General features: G+C 46.7%; 1 protein-coding gene across 1 annotated transcript; it reads left to right on the top strand.

Moving 5' to 3' along the window:
* The first annotated feature begins 755 nt into the window (after nucleotides 1-755).
* LOC138771669 (Golgi apparatus membrane protein TVP23 homolog B-like) lies at nucleotides 756-10,006 on the top strand. The gene is made up of 7 exons (XM_069951545.1): nucleotides 756-834; nucleotides 2,015-2,097; nucleotides 2,730-2,874; nucleotides 6,638-6,727; nucleotides 6,813-6,941; nucleotides 9,325-9,453; nucleotides 9,615-10,006. The coding sequence occupies exons 1-7, from the start codon at nucleotides 823-825 to the stop codon at nucleotides 9,645-9,647; spliced, it is 621 nt and encodes a 206-aa protein (XP_069807646.1). The 5' UTR covers nucleotides 756-822; the 3' UTR covers nucleotides 9,648-10,006.
* Nucleotides 10,007-12,644: the final 2,638 nt, after the last annotated feature.

The following is a 12,644-nucleotide window of genomic DNA, read 5'->3' as shown; positions in this document are numbered from 1 at the left end:
TACCTACAGTCCCATGTAAGGAACAGCACTGCCCTCTACCTACAGTCCCATGTAAGGAACAGCACTGCCCTCCTCTACATACAGTCTCATGTAACAACACTGCCCACCTCTAACATACAGCCCCATGTAAGTAACATCGCTCCCCTCCTGTAGTATACAGTCCCATGTAACACCCCCATTCCTGTAGCATACAGTCCCATGTAAATAAAATCGCTCCCCTCATGTAGTATACAGTCCCATGTAAGTAACATCGCTCCCCTCCTGTACATACAGTCCCATGTAAGTAACATCGCTCCCCTCCTGTACATACAGTCCCATGTAAGTAACATCGCTCCCCTCCTGTACATACAGTCCCATGTAAGTAACATCGCTCCCCTCCTGTACATACAGTCCCATGTAAGTAACATCGCTCCCCTCCTGTACATACAGTCCCATGTAAGTAACATCGCTCCCCTCCTGTACATACAGTCCCATGTAAGTAACATCGCTCCCCTCCTGTACATACAGTCCCATGTAAGTAATATCACTGCCCTCCTGTACATACAGTCCCATGTAAGTAACATCACTGCCCTCCTGTACATACAGTCCCATGTAAGTAACATCACTGCCCTCCTGTACATACAGTCCCATGTAAATAACATCCCCCCCAGCGCACCCCTGAACTCCTGTCACATTTGCAAAACTTAGGCTGGTCATGTGACTTGGACCGATCAGGTGACCGTGTGACGTCAGGCCCTCGCCAGCGCTCTCAGCTTCTACCATCCCGGAAGTGAGTCGTGTACCGGAAGTGAGTGTCTCCCGGAGATCCTGCTCCCGGTTGATATGATGCGGCAGGTAAGTGGCGGTACCGCGCAGTGTGGCCTGACCGATAGGTGCCTTACCTTCTGTCGGGTTATCGTTATAGCAGGTCTTTAGCGCATTGGGCATGCTGGGGCTTCTAGTGCGGCTGTGTACAACTTGTTGTACCTGAGCTGTCATGGCGGCCTGCGGGATCACGTGACTAGGTTGGCCACCTCATACGTGTTCTGTAAGCTCATGGACCTGTCATATTTGCTGAGCAGGAGCCTGGGAAAGCTGGGTTATTACTCCTGCAGAGGCTAGCCGCGGCGAAGGGTATGCTGGGAGTTGTAGTTGTTTAGCAGGGACGCTCAGGCATGCTGGGAGTTGTAGTTGTATAGCAGGGAAACTAGGGCATGCTGGGAGTTATAGTTGTATAGCAGGGAGACTCTGGCATGCTGGGAGTTGTAGTTGTATAATAGGGACGCTCAGGCATGCTGGGTGTTGTAGTTATATAGCAGGGAAGCTCAGGCATGCTGGGAGTTGTAGTTGTATAATAGGGAAGCTCAGGCATGCTGGGAGTTGTAGTTTTATAGCAAAGAAGCTCAGGCATGCTGGGAGTTGTAGTTATATAGCAGGGAAGCCCAGGCATGCTGGGAGTTGTAGTTGTATAGCAGGGAAGCTAGGGCATGCTGGGAGTTGTAGTTTTATAGCAGAGAAGCTCAGGCATGCTGGGAGTTGTAGTTTTATAGCAGAGAAGCTCAGGCATGCTGGGAGTTGTAGTTTTATAGCAGAGAAGCTCAGGCATGCTGGGAGTTGTAGTTTTATAGCAGGGAAGCTCAGACATGCTGGAAGTTGGAGTAAAATATCAGAGAAGCTCAGGCATTCTGGGAGTTTTGCAGCAGGAAGGCTAGGGCATGCTGGGAGTTGTAGTTATATAGCACAGAGGCTCGGGCATGTTGGGAGTTGTAGTTATATAGCACGGAGGCTCGGGCATGCTGGGAGTTGTAGTTATATAGCAGGGAGGCTTGGGCATGCTGGGAGTTGTAGTTTTGCAGCAGGGGAGGTCAGCTGACTGTCACCCGGCTTTCCAAGGGGAGATATCAAAAGGAAACATCAGAGCAGAATTTTTCACATCCTGACAGCAGGGGGCGCTCAGGGTCCCATGTGCTGAATCGGTACAGGGCCGCGCACCCCTGATGTGTCAGTAACCTTGTCCCTTCTCTGATCCCCACAGGACAGTAATGATGAGACCGAGGACGTCTCCCTGTTTGACGCAGATGAAGAAACTTCAAGAAGTTCCAGACGGAAAAAGATCAGGTGAATGTTCAGTCCCCGGAGACAAAAGCGACGGACTACAAGCCCCAGCATGTCTGCACTGCCAAAATGCTGGGAATTGTAGTTTTGCAAGAGCTGGAGAGACCCAGGATGGGGAGCACTGATGTACCGCAGCACTCCTGCAATCCAGATTTAGATGAGTGGAAATAACTAGTCAGGACATTTCTTTTATCCACTTTAAGCTTTTCCCTTCAACCTCCCCCTGACATATATAATAATACCAGCCCCTCTGCATAGGTCACCTATGGTATCCAGGATTAGAAAAACATGGCTGGTTCCTTCCATAAACAGCGCCACTCTTGTCCTCAGTTTGGCTGGGGTATTGCATTGAAATAAATGCAGTTGAGTTGTAATACCGCACACAACCTGAAAACAAGTGGTGGCGCTGTTTTTGAAAGGGAGCAGCTATATCTAATCCTGGATAATGCCTTAGACTCCAGACACCTCACCAATCAGCTGATCAACGTTGCTGTACTTATAGTAGTGGAGGTTCTAGGTGCTGCAGGATTGTCCTGTTGACTTGATTGGGAGACAACATAGATGGGTATAATGCGCCAATAAAATACATGTTATTAATCACTATATATAACACAACGCACCTTTCTCTCCGGCAGACACCCCATTGCGTCGTTCTTCCATCTGTTTTTCCGAGTGAGCGCCATCGTAGTTTACCTCCTGTGTGAACTGGTGTTTAAGAGCTTCATTGCCTGCATGGTGACCATCATTCTGCTGCTGTCATGTGACTTCTGGGCGGTAAAGGTGAGTGGATGTGTACAGGTGATACAGTAAGGACGGCGTGTACAGGTGATATACAGTAAGGACGGCGTGTACAGGTGATACAGTAAGGACGGTGTGTACAGGTGATACAGTAAGGACCGTGTGTACAGGTGATATACAGTAAGGACGGCGTGTACAGGTGATATGCAGTAAGGACGGTGTGTACGGGTGATACACAGTAAGGACGGTGTGTACGGGTGTTATACAGTAAGGACGGTGTGTACAGGTGATATACAGTAAGGACGGCGTGTACAGGTGATACAGTAAGGACGGTGTGTACAGGTGATACAGTAAGGACCGTGTGTACAGGTGATATACAGTAAGGACGGCGTGTACAGGTGATATGCAGTAAGGACGGTGTGTACGGGTGATACACAGTAAGGACGGTGTGTACGGGTGTTATACAGTAAGGATGGTGTGTACAGGTGATACAGTAAGGACGGTGTGTGCAGGAGATATACAGTAAGGACGGCGTGTACAGGTGATATACAGTAAGGACGGTGTGTGCAGGTGATACAGTAAGGACCGTGTGTACAGTTGATATACAGTAAGGACGGTGTGTACAGGTGATACAGTAAGGACGGTGTGTACAGGTGATATACAGTAAGGACGGTGTGCACAGGTGATATACAGTAAGGACGGTGTGTGCAGGAGATATACAGTAAGGACGGTGTGTACAGGTGATACAGTAAGGACGGTGTGTACAGGTGATACAGTAAGGACGGTGTGTACAGGTGATATGCAGTAAGGACCGTCTGTACGGGTGATACACAGTAAGGACGGTGTGTACGGGTGATACACAGTAAGGACGGTGTGTACAGGTGATACAGTAAGGACGGTGTGTACAGGTGTATGCCGGTCAGTGGCCACCAACCCCGCAGGCGTGCAAGAACAGGGAAGGGAGGCCATGGAACAGTAAGGACCGTATTAGACCGCCGATATTCAGCAGCAAGTGACGCTCACTTGCTCCTTGTTCCACGCTCGCTGTCTGCTATTACATTCACCAACATCAAGTAGGGGTGGTGCAGGGAGCTGCGGGAGGGGCTGCCCTGACAATTATTAGATTGCCTGGGTGGCCCATAGGAGGGAGCAGCGGTCTCCTGCCGCCACTCCTATTGCACGGAGCGGTGTTCATCAGACCGTTGCTGTCGTTAGCAGGATTTTAGGTCATGTTGTAAATCAACGATCCTCGGGCACTGTGCATGTCGGCACGTTCATTTAAAGCATGACCTATTACACTAAACGATTATTGTCGGGATTGGCCAGTAATCGCTTTGTGTAATTATATCCTAAGTGCTGGCGTACTGACTGCCCACCAGGACCCCCACAAGCCTAACATCCAGTTGCTCTGCTTGTTCGGTCACACGTTGTTGGTAGATCCTAGTAACATGCCTCCAATGTCCCATTTACACATCCGTAGCTGTCTGCATTAGCATGTACCCATTCGTTCAGAAGAGGGTATCTGTGCCCCAAAGGGTGTGTGTATGGAGCCATAGAAATAAATAGGTCCTTATTCTATCTGCATATATGGGTCCAAATGGATGTGTAAAGGGGCCTAAGGCCTCATGCACACATCTGTGTCAGTTTTATGATCAGGAAGTCTTTCAGGAGACTTCAGGAAATCATCACTATTTCCCGACCGTAAAACTAAAGGTAAAAAAAACTGCATACCCACCTGCTGCACAGTGCTTTCCTCTGGCTTCTTCCTCCTCCTTTCCTGCTCTGCGAGTACTTGACTGATGTTGCCCTTAGACTGCAGCGCTGGGGGGAGATAGCGACCTCTTGTGGTCAGAGTTATAATTTTGCCTCCAGCCAGAAGAGTGATTGACAGGGCCTGCAGCCATTGGCTCCTTGCCCTGTCAAACACAGTGCAGCATTTAACTGTATGTGCTTCTCATTAGGAGTGCATACAGTTACCCCTTGTCTCTGCTGCCTACTTTGGCCTTAACGACCAGGCGCCATTTGTACAGATGATATACAGTAAGGACGGTGTGTACAGGTGATACAGTAAGGACGGTGTGTACAGGTGATACAGTAAGGAAGGTGTGTACAGGTGATACAGTAAGGACGGTGTGTACAGGTGATACAGTAAGGACGGTGTGTACAGGTGATACAGTAAGGAAGGTGTGTACAGGTGAGATACAGTAAGGACGGTGTGTACAGGTGATATACAGTAAGGACGGTGTGTACAGGTGATACAGTAAGGACGGTGTGTACAGGTGATACAGTAAGGACGGTGTGTACAGGTGATACAGTAAGGACGGTGTGTACAGGTGAGATACAGTAAGGACGGTGTGCGCAGGTGAGATACAGTAAGGACGGTGTGCGCAGGTGAGATACAGTAAGGACGGTGTGCGCAGGTGAGATACAGTAAGGACGGTGTGCGCAGGTGAGATACAGTAAGGACGGTGTGTACAGGTGATCAGGAAGTCACCCCTTGTCTCTGCTGCCTACTTTGGCCTTAACGACTAGGCGCCATTTTTCTCTTTTGCTTTTTTTGTTTTTCCCTCCTTGCCTTCTAAGAGCCATAGCCCTTTTATTTTTCCATATACAAGGCTTTTTGGAGTTTTTTTTTATTAGTGTCATATTTGTGTAGCTGGGAATTCTTAATCTCTTAAAATTATCCTAATGTGACAAGAAATCTGCAATCCTGGCGTTTTTTTTTTCTTCTTTTCATTTCCGCCGTTCATCATGCAAGAATAATATTGTTATAGTTTACTAGAACAGACAATAACGCACGCTACGATTTATAATATGTTTATTTATTTTATGTGTTTTATATATAAAATGGGAAGGAGGGGTGATTTCAACTTTTATTGGGGAAGGTGCTTTGCCATATTTTTTAAAACTTAATTATTTTTTTTACTATTTAAGTCCTTCTATGCATTTATTAGATTGCATATACTGTTTAATGCTATGCTATTGTAAAGCATTGATCAGCATTTTCAGTGATCTTCCTATTGAGTTTGCCTGGGGCAGACTCTATTAGAGGAGCACAGATCAGACTGTACAGGATGTAAGTAATTTACCTCCAACAGTCGGGGAAAACAATCGGGGCCATTGAAGTAACACTGTGAGGTGTCCCGATCGGACAGTGACAGGAGCACAGCCAGGTACATATTTGGAATCCCAGATGTTTCCAGAGGGTTCTGGGAGGCATCTGTTCCAGCTGACAATAGGACCTGCTATGTTTGTCAGACCTATTTTCCTTCAGAAAGTATTCTGAAAGGTGTCCGTGCTCTCTCCCAATCCCTGCAAACATTACCATTCACAGGTTCAGGATGGAGGGAGGGGCACACGCCGCTGCCTGACACGTGACCCTATAACACTCACAGCTGATGGTAGTATACAGTTGTATGCAGCCTACACAAGTACATTGGTAGCCCAGATCTCTGGAAGTGGTGTATTCTTTCCAGTCTGACACAGTGCTCTCTGCTGCCACCTCTGTCCATGTCAGGAACTGTCCAGAGCAGTAGCAAATCCCCATAGAAAACCTCTGCTGCTCTCTAGATTGGAAAGAAAACCACTTCCTGCAGGACATACAGCAGCTGATAAGTATTGGGAGACTTGAGATTTTTAATAGAAGTAATATACAAATCTCTGTCACTTTCTGTCACTGGTTGATTTGAAAAAAAATTTTTGGGTGAACTATCCCTTTTAATGCGATCCTCATCAGAATCCATAGCTCGGTGTAATTGCATTGCTTTCCTTCGCGTCATAAACCTGATTTCACTCTCGTTTGCAGAACATCACCGGGAGGTTGCTGGTGGGCCTGCGATGGTGGAACCAAGTGGACGACGATGGGAAGAGTCATTGGGTGTATGAGTCCAGGAAGGTAGGGGTAACTCCCAGCTGTGGATTCTTTACTGTCTCAGCTTTATTCATCATGGTAACTAATGATCGGTCACTCACTTCCCAAGACAGGAGCCGGAAAGAAAGTCTCCTCTGAAGCGGAGTCCCGGATCTTCTGGCTGGGCCTCATCTCCTGCCCCATCATTTGGGTCATCTTTGCCTTCAGCGCTTTGTTTTCATTCAATGTGAAATGGCTGGTGAGTACCTTCATGGTGTAAACTCCTTCATGGCCAGTGAGGGGCGCTTCTTTGTCGCCATAAGTTGTGTTCCAGTATGTAGAATACATTTCTATCAATCTCTTTCATCAGAAGCCTCGGCTCCTTTTATTGTGTAGTGGTGAAGCCACTGGATGTGAACTGGATGTAACCTGGCAGTGCCACTACACCGAGGCTTTAGGCCGTACATCTGCGGAGGCTTTGCATGTCCAGCCATCAACATTAAAGTGTCACTGTTTCATATTTTTTTTTCAGAAATCAATAGTCCAGGCGATTTTAAGAAACTTTGTAATTAAGTTTATTAGGCAAATATGCCATTATCTGCATTCAAAAAGACTTTCCCCAGGTCCCCCTCCCTCCTCTCTCTCATCCACTGCTCATTATCAGGAAATCTCCACTCTTTAACATCAGTCGGCCCTATGTAACCTATGAAGAGGGGAGGAGGGAGGAGGGAGATTAGTCACCAGCAGAGAGTAGAGAACAAAGCATTACACAGTGGGAGCTGTGTAAAAGTTCTATTCAGAGGTCAGAGAGGTCAGTTCTGTCTTCAGAGGAGATAGCTGGTGATGTAGCTGTAAATTAATTCTTTGTTGTCCTGTTTTGGTGCCTCATCTCCCTCCACCCCTCCCCTCTCCATAGAGAACAATGAAGACAGAGGGGAGAGCTTCAAACTGCTTTTTCATGATAACAAACCCAATTACAAAGTTTCTTAAAATCGCCTGTACTATTGATTTCTGCAAAAAAAATTTAAACAACAGTGACACTTTAAAGAGTATCTGTCACTACAACCTGGCCGCTGTGTATGTTGCTTGAATAAAGAGCCACTGCTTCACTGTGATGTCTGATGACATGTCCAAAAGTTGTTAATCACGGCCGGCCTCGCTGCTGAGACGCTGTAATCAGGAGATATCGCCAGGGAGAGATCGCAGCATCGTGAGCCACTCCCCAGCCGGCCGCTCATTACATCAATGTAAGTCTATGAGAAAACGTTAACAGAATTAGGGTCAGTTCACACTGAAATTCCACCTGCCTCAATGTTAGGTATTGGGCACCTCTGCCCTCTGCCACCTCTGCGCTAAGGCAGGCGGAATTCCGAGTGGAGTCTGCGGCGGGGTTTCCAGTCGGAATTTCGGCGCTGATTCCTCAGTGTAAACTGACTAGCGGCCGACCAAGGAGTTGATTGCGATCTTTCCCTGGCTATATCTCCTGATCAGAGGCCTGAGACCCGCTGTGATGAATAACTTTTCACATTTAAAAAAATCTTTGTAGTGACCGTGTAGTCACCATGAAAATGCTATATCTAAGCTATTGGCATCATGTTATAGAGTAGAAGGAGCTGAGCAGATTGATATATATCTTTATGGGGAAAGATTCAATATAACTTCTAATTTATTGATTGGAATCTCTGATGTTTCCAGGCTAAAGAGTCCAGTCCATTGAGTGACTCCGCCCACTGGACTCCTAAACACAGAATGATTAGGGATTCCAATCAACATGTTACAAGTTATACTGAATCTTGTCCCATAAAGTTATATATCAATCTGCTCAGCTCTTCCTGTTCTATAACATGATGATGATAGATGAGATAGCATTGTCTTGGTGACAGATACCATTTTAAAGTGTCACTGTCGTTATAATTTTTTTTTGCAGAAATCAATAGTACAGGCGATTTGTAATTGGGTTTATTAGCCGAAAAAAATGCATTTTTATCATGGAAAAGCAGTTTGGAGCTCTCCCCCCTGTCTTCATGGTTCTTTATGGAGAGGGGAGGGGTGGAGGGAGATGAGGCACCAACAGGACAACAAAGAGTTAATTTACAGCTACATCACCAGGCTATCTCCTCTGACAGTCAGCACTGACCTCTCTGACCTCTGAATACCAGCTTTCATACAGCTCCCACTGTGTAATCCTTTGATCTCTGCTCTCTGCTGGCGACTAATCTCCCTCCTCCCCTCTCCATAGGTTACACAGGGCCCGACTGTGTAAAAGAGTTGAGATTTCCTGATAATGAGCAGTGAATGAGAGAGGGGGGGGGGGGCTGGGGAAAGTCTTTTTGATTGCAGATAATGGCAGATTTGCCTAATAATCCTAATTACAAAGTTTCTTAAAATCGCCTGGACTATTGATTTCTGCAAAAAAAATTAAATAAAATTAAAACGACAGTGACCCTTTAAGTGCCTTTAAATAAATGACTCTTGGCGATTGACTATTAGATGAAGCTTGGTAAACCATGTATGATTAGTGATTACAATAGATATCTATTGTAATGTCTGAGCACAGACATTATAGCGCCACCCTGTGGGGTCAGTGTGTAGGCAGCAAGTTTTTGACCTCTTTTTCATGCATTATACGTCTTTCCTCGCAGGCTGTGGTTATCCTAGGGGTCACTCTACAAGGTGCAAATCTCTACGGCTACATTAAATGTAAAGTGGGCTCCCGCAAGAACTTGACCAGCATCGCCACCAGTTACCTGGGCACCCAGTTCCTCAGACAGGTGAGCGGCACTGCTCTACACCGGGGGGTTCGGGATGTCCATACATATTATTTTCAGGGTGATATACATGTGTTAGAGCCGGGTCCTCCCAGTAGTCACAGCAGGGTCTCCTCTATCCATCCATACGCTGTTACCTATAAACATTCTTTCTGTGTTTCCAGACGTTTTCCAGGGAGCCCGCGGCAGAGACATAATCCCCCGGCACCTATAAGTGGATTATAACTTACCGCTGAGAGACCGAGGACAGTGGTTTTTCAGTAATTTTTTTTGTCGCACTACAAGTCTAATCTCTTCGGCTGATTTCCTCTCAGAACTGTTTTTTACTCTCCCCGTCTCAATGGGTTATCCCCCTCGGTCAGGGTCAGGCAGAGACGTCTGTATGACGGCCGGGATCGCTATGGAGGAGGAGAGCGCAGTGACGTCACATGCCATAGGAGACTCTGTGCTTTTCTATTGAAGCAATACATATGGGGCTGGTGTGTGGGAGCCGATGTAAATATCTATATATAGATGTTATAAAGATGTTTTATGCAAATAAATTAAGGATTGCTTACGGGTGCATTCTGATTGGTTGATGCAGATCTTGTAATTGTTGGCAAACAAACATACCTGACCAAGGCCTAGTTCACATCTCTGTTAAGTATCCTGTTCTGCTTCATCATAGGGGCAGAAGAAATTATGTCCGTTCAGACACTGACACCCACCAATAGACCCCATTGACTTTAATGGGTCCTGTCAGGTTTTTCCAGTATGCTGCACTATTGTCTGCTAGATAGAGATGTGAATGAGGTTTTAGTTTTTTCAGAAATTAAAAGGTTTCTTCCAAAAACAGCACCACTCCAGCCCTCAGGTTGTGTGTGATATTACAGCTTGGCTCTAGTCACTTCAAGTGTCACTGTCGTTTAAAATCAATAGTACAGTCAATTTTAAGAAACTTTGTAGTTGGGTTTATTAGCCCAAAAATGCATTTTTATCATGAAAAAGCAGTTTGAAGCTCTCTCCCCTGTCTTCATGGTTCTCTATGGAGAGGGGAGGGGTGGAGGGAGATGAGGCACCAAAACAGGACAACAAAGAGTTAATTTACAGCTACATCACCGACTATCTCCTCTGAAGTCAGCACTGACCTCTCTATACCGGCTTTCACACAGGTCCCGCTGTGTAATCCTTTGTTCTCTGCTGGCGACTAATCTCCCTCCTCCTCCCTCCCCTTTCCATAGGTTAGACAGGGCCCAACTGATGTAAAAGAGTGGAGATTTCCTGATAGTGAGCAGTGAATGAGAGAGAGAAGGGGGGGGGGGCCTGGGGAAAGTCTTTGTGAATGCAGATAATGGCAGATTTGCCTAATAAACCCAATTACAACGTTTCTTAAAATCGCCTGGACTATTGATTTCCGCTGTTTCCGGAGTTGTTAATCATGTGGTTTTCTATCCTTGTGTAACCCCTTTACAATTTTATTCTGCACATATAATATTGACGGCCCATCTATAGCATCATTACCAGATGGGTGGTCTTCTACCTGTTCCAAACGTCAGGGCATGCTGGGAATTTTAGTTTTGCAAAAGCTGAGGCGGTGCATTGGGAAGTATGTCCTCTATCTACTATGCTGAATGGATGAAGGCGCACGTCCAGCAATATGTCCTCCAGCTTCCTGTATAAGAGGCAGAGTGACATCTAGTTTACTGCTCCCGTTCACTGACAGCAATCAGAGATCAGGAAAATGGTGACATGGGGGGTGGCGGGACAGGTAGTGAATGGCATCTCCCTATGTGTATGAGGGTAACACGGGAGTATGGCGGGCAGCGAATAGTATCTCCCTATGTGTATAAGGGTAAGGCCGGAGTATGACGGGCAGCGAATAGTATCTCCCTATGTGTATGAGGGTAAGGTGGAAGTATGACTGGCAGTGAGTGGCATCTTCCTATGTGTATGAGGGTAAGGCCGGAGTATGACGGGTAGTGAATGGCATCTCCCTATGTGTATAAGGGCAAGGCCGGAGTATGACGGGTAGTGAATGGCATCTCCCTATGTGTATAAGGGCAAGGCCGGAGTATGACGGGCAGCGAATAGTATCTCCCTATGTGTATGAGGGTAAGGCCGGAGTATGACGGGCAGCGAATAGCATCTCCCTATGTATATGAGGGTAAGGCCGGAGTATGACGGGCAGTGAATAGCATCTCCCTATGTATATGAGGGTAAGGCTGGAGAATGATTGGCAGTGAATAGCATCTCCCTATGTATATGAGGGTAAGGTCGGAGTATGACGGGCAGTGAATAGCATCTCCCTATGTATATGAGGGTAAGGCTGGAGAATTATTGGCAGTGAATAGCATCTCCCTATGTATATGAGGGTAAGGCTGGAGAATGATTGGCAGTGAATAGCATCTCCCTATGTATATGAGGGTAAGGCTGGAGAATGATTGGCAGTGAATAGTATCTCCCTATGTATATGAGGGTAAGGCTGGAGAATGATTGGCAGTGAATAGCATCTCCCTATGTATATGAGGGTAAGGCCGGAGTATGACGGGCAGTGAATAGCATCTCCCTATGTATATGAGGGTAAGGCCGGAGTATGATGGGCAGTGAATAGCATCTCCCTATGTATATGAGGGTAAGGCTGGAGAATGATTGGCAGTGTCCCTATGTGTATGAGGGTAAGGTCGAAGTGTGACTGGCAGTGGCATCTCCCTATGTATATGAGGGTAAGTCTGGAGTATGACAGGCAGTGAATGGAATCTCCCTATGTGTATTAGGCCGGAGTACAGTATGATTGGCAGTGGCTTCTCCCTATGTGTATGAGGGTGAGGGCGGAGTATGACTGGCAGGGGCATCTCCCTATGTATATGAGGGTAAGGTCGGAGTATGATGGGCATCTCTTGGTCACATGTCTCTCTACTTGCACGCTGTTTATCTCCAGAACCTGTGAAGTGTGTCTGCCAGAGCTGAGAGACCACAGAAATAACTGGAATGTCTCTTCAGACCGCAGAAGAGGAGCATCTGTCACTGACTGCAGGCATGAGACGCCCCCAGGGTCCCATAGGGCTTATACGTGAGACTAGGGCGCCCTTTTATTTTTCTATTTACATCCAGATAACCTGCACAGACCTAATACGTGTCATGGCTGAGGGTTTGTTACAGTTGCAGCCAATCAAGATGGTCCCCATTGGGCTCATTCCATATAGCAAGGTTATCAG

This window comes from Dendropsophus ebraccatus, chromosome 14 (genome assembly GCF_027789765.1).
Source record: "Dendropsophus ebraccatus isolate aDenEbr1 chromosome 14, aDenEbr1.pat, whole genome shotgun sequence".
Lineage (NCBI taxonomy): Eukaryota > Metazoa > Chordata > Amphibia > Anura > Hylidae > Dendropsophus > Dendropsophus ebraccatus.
Note: the sequence above shows the minus strand (reverse complement) of the source record. Positions and strands in the feature narration are given on the sequence as shown.

Excerpts from the sequence above, each read along its gene's own strand:
- LOC138771669 (XM_069951545.1), top strand. Across the intron at positions 6,728-6,812 it reads GGGTGTATGAGTCCAGGAAG|ACAGGAGCCGGAAAGAAAGT; the intron begins GTAGGGGTAACT and ends TCACTTCCCAAG. Across the intron at positions 9,454-9,614 it reads GCACCCAGTTCCTCAGACAG|ACGTTTTCCAGGGAGCCCGC; the intron begins GTGAGCGGCACT and ends CTGTGTTTCCAG.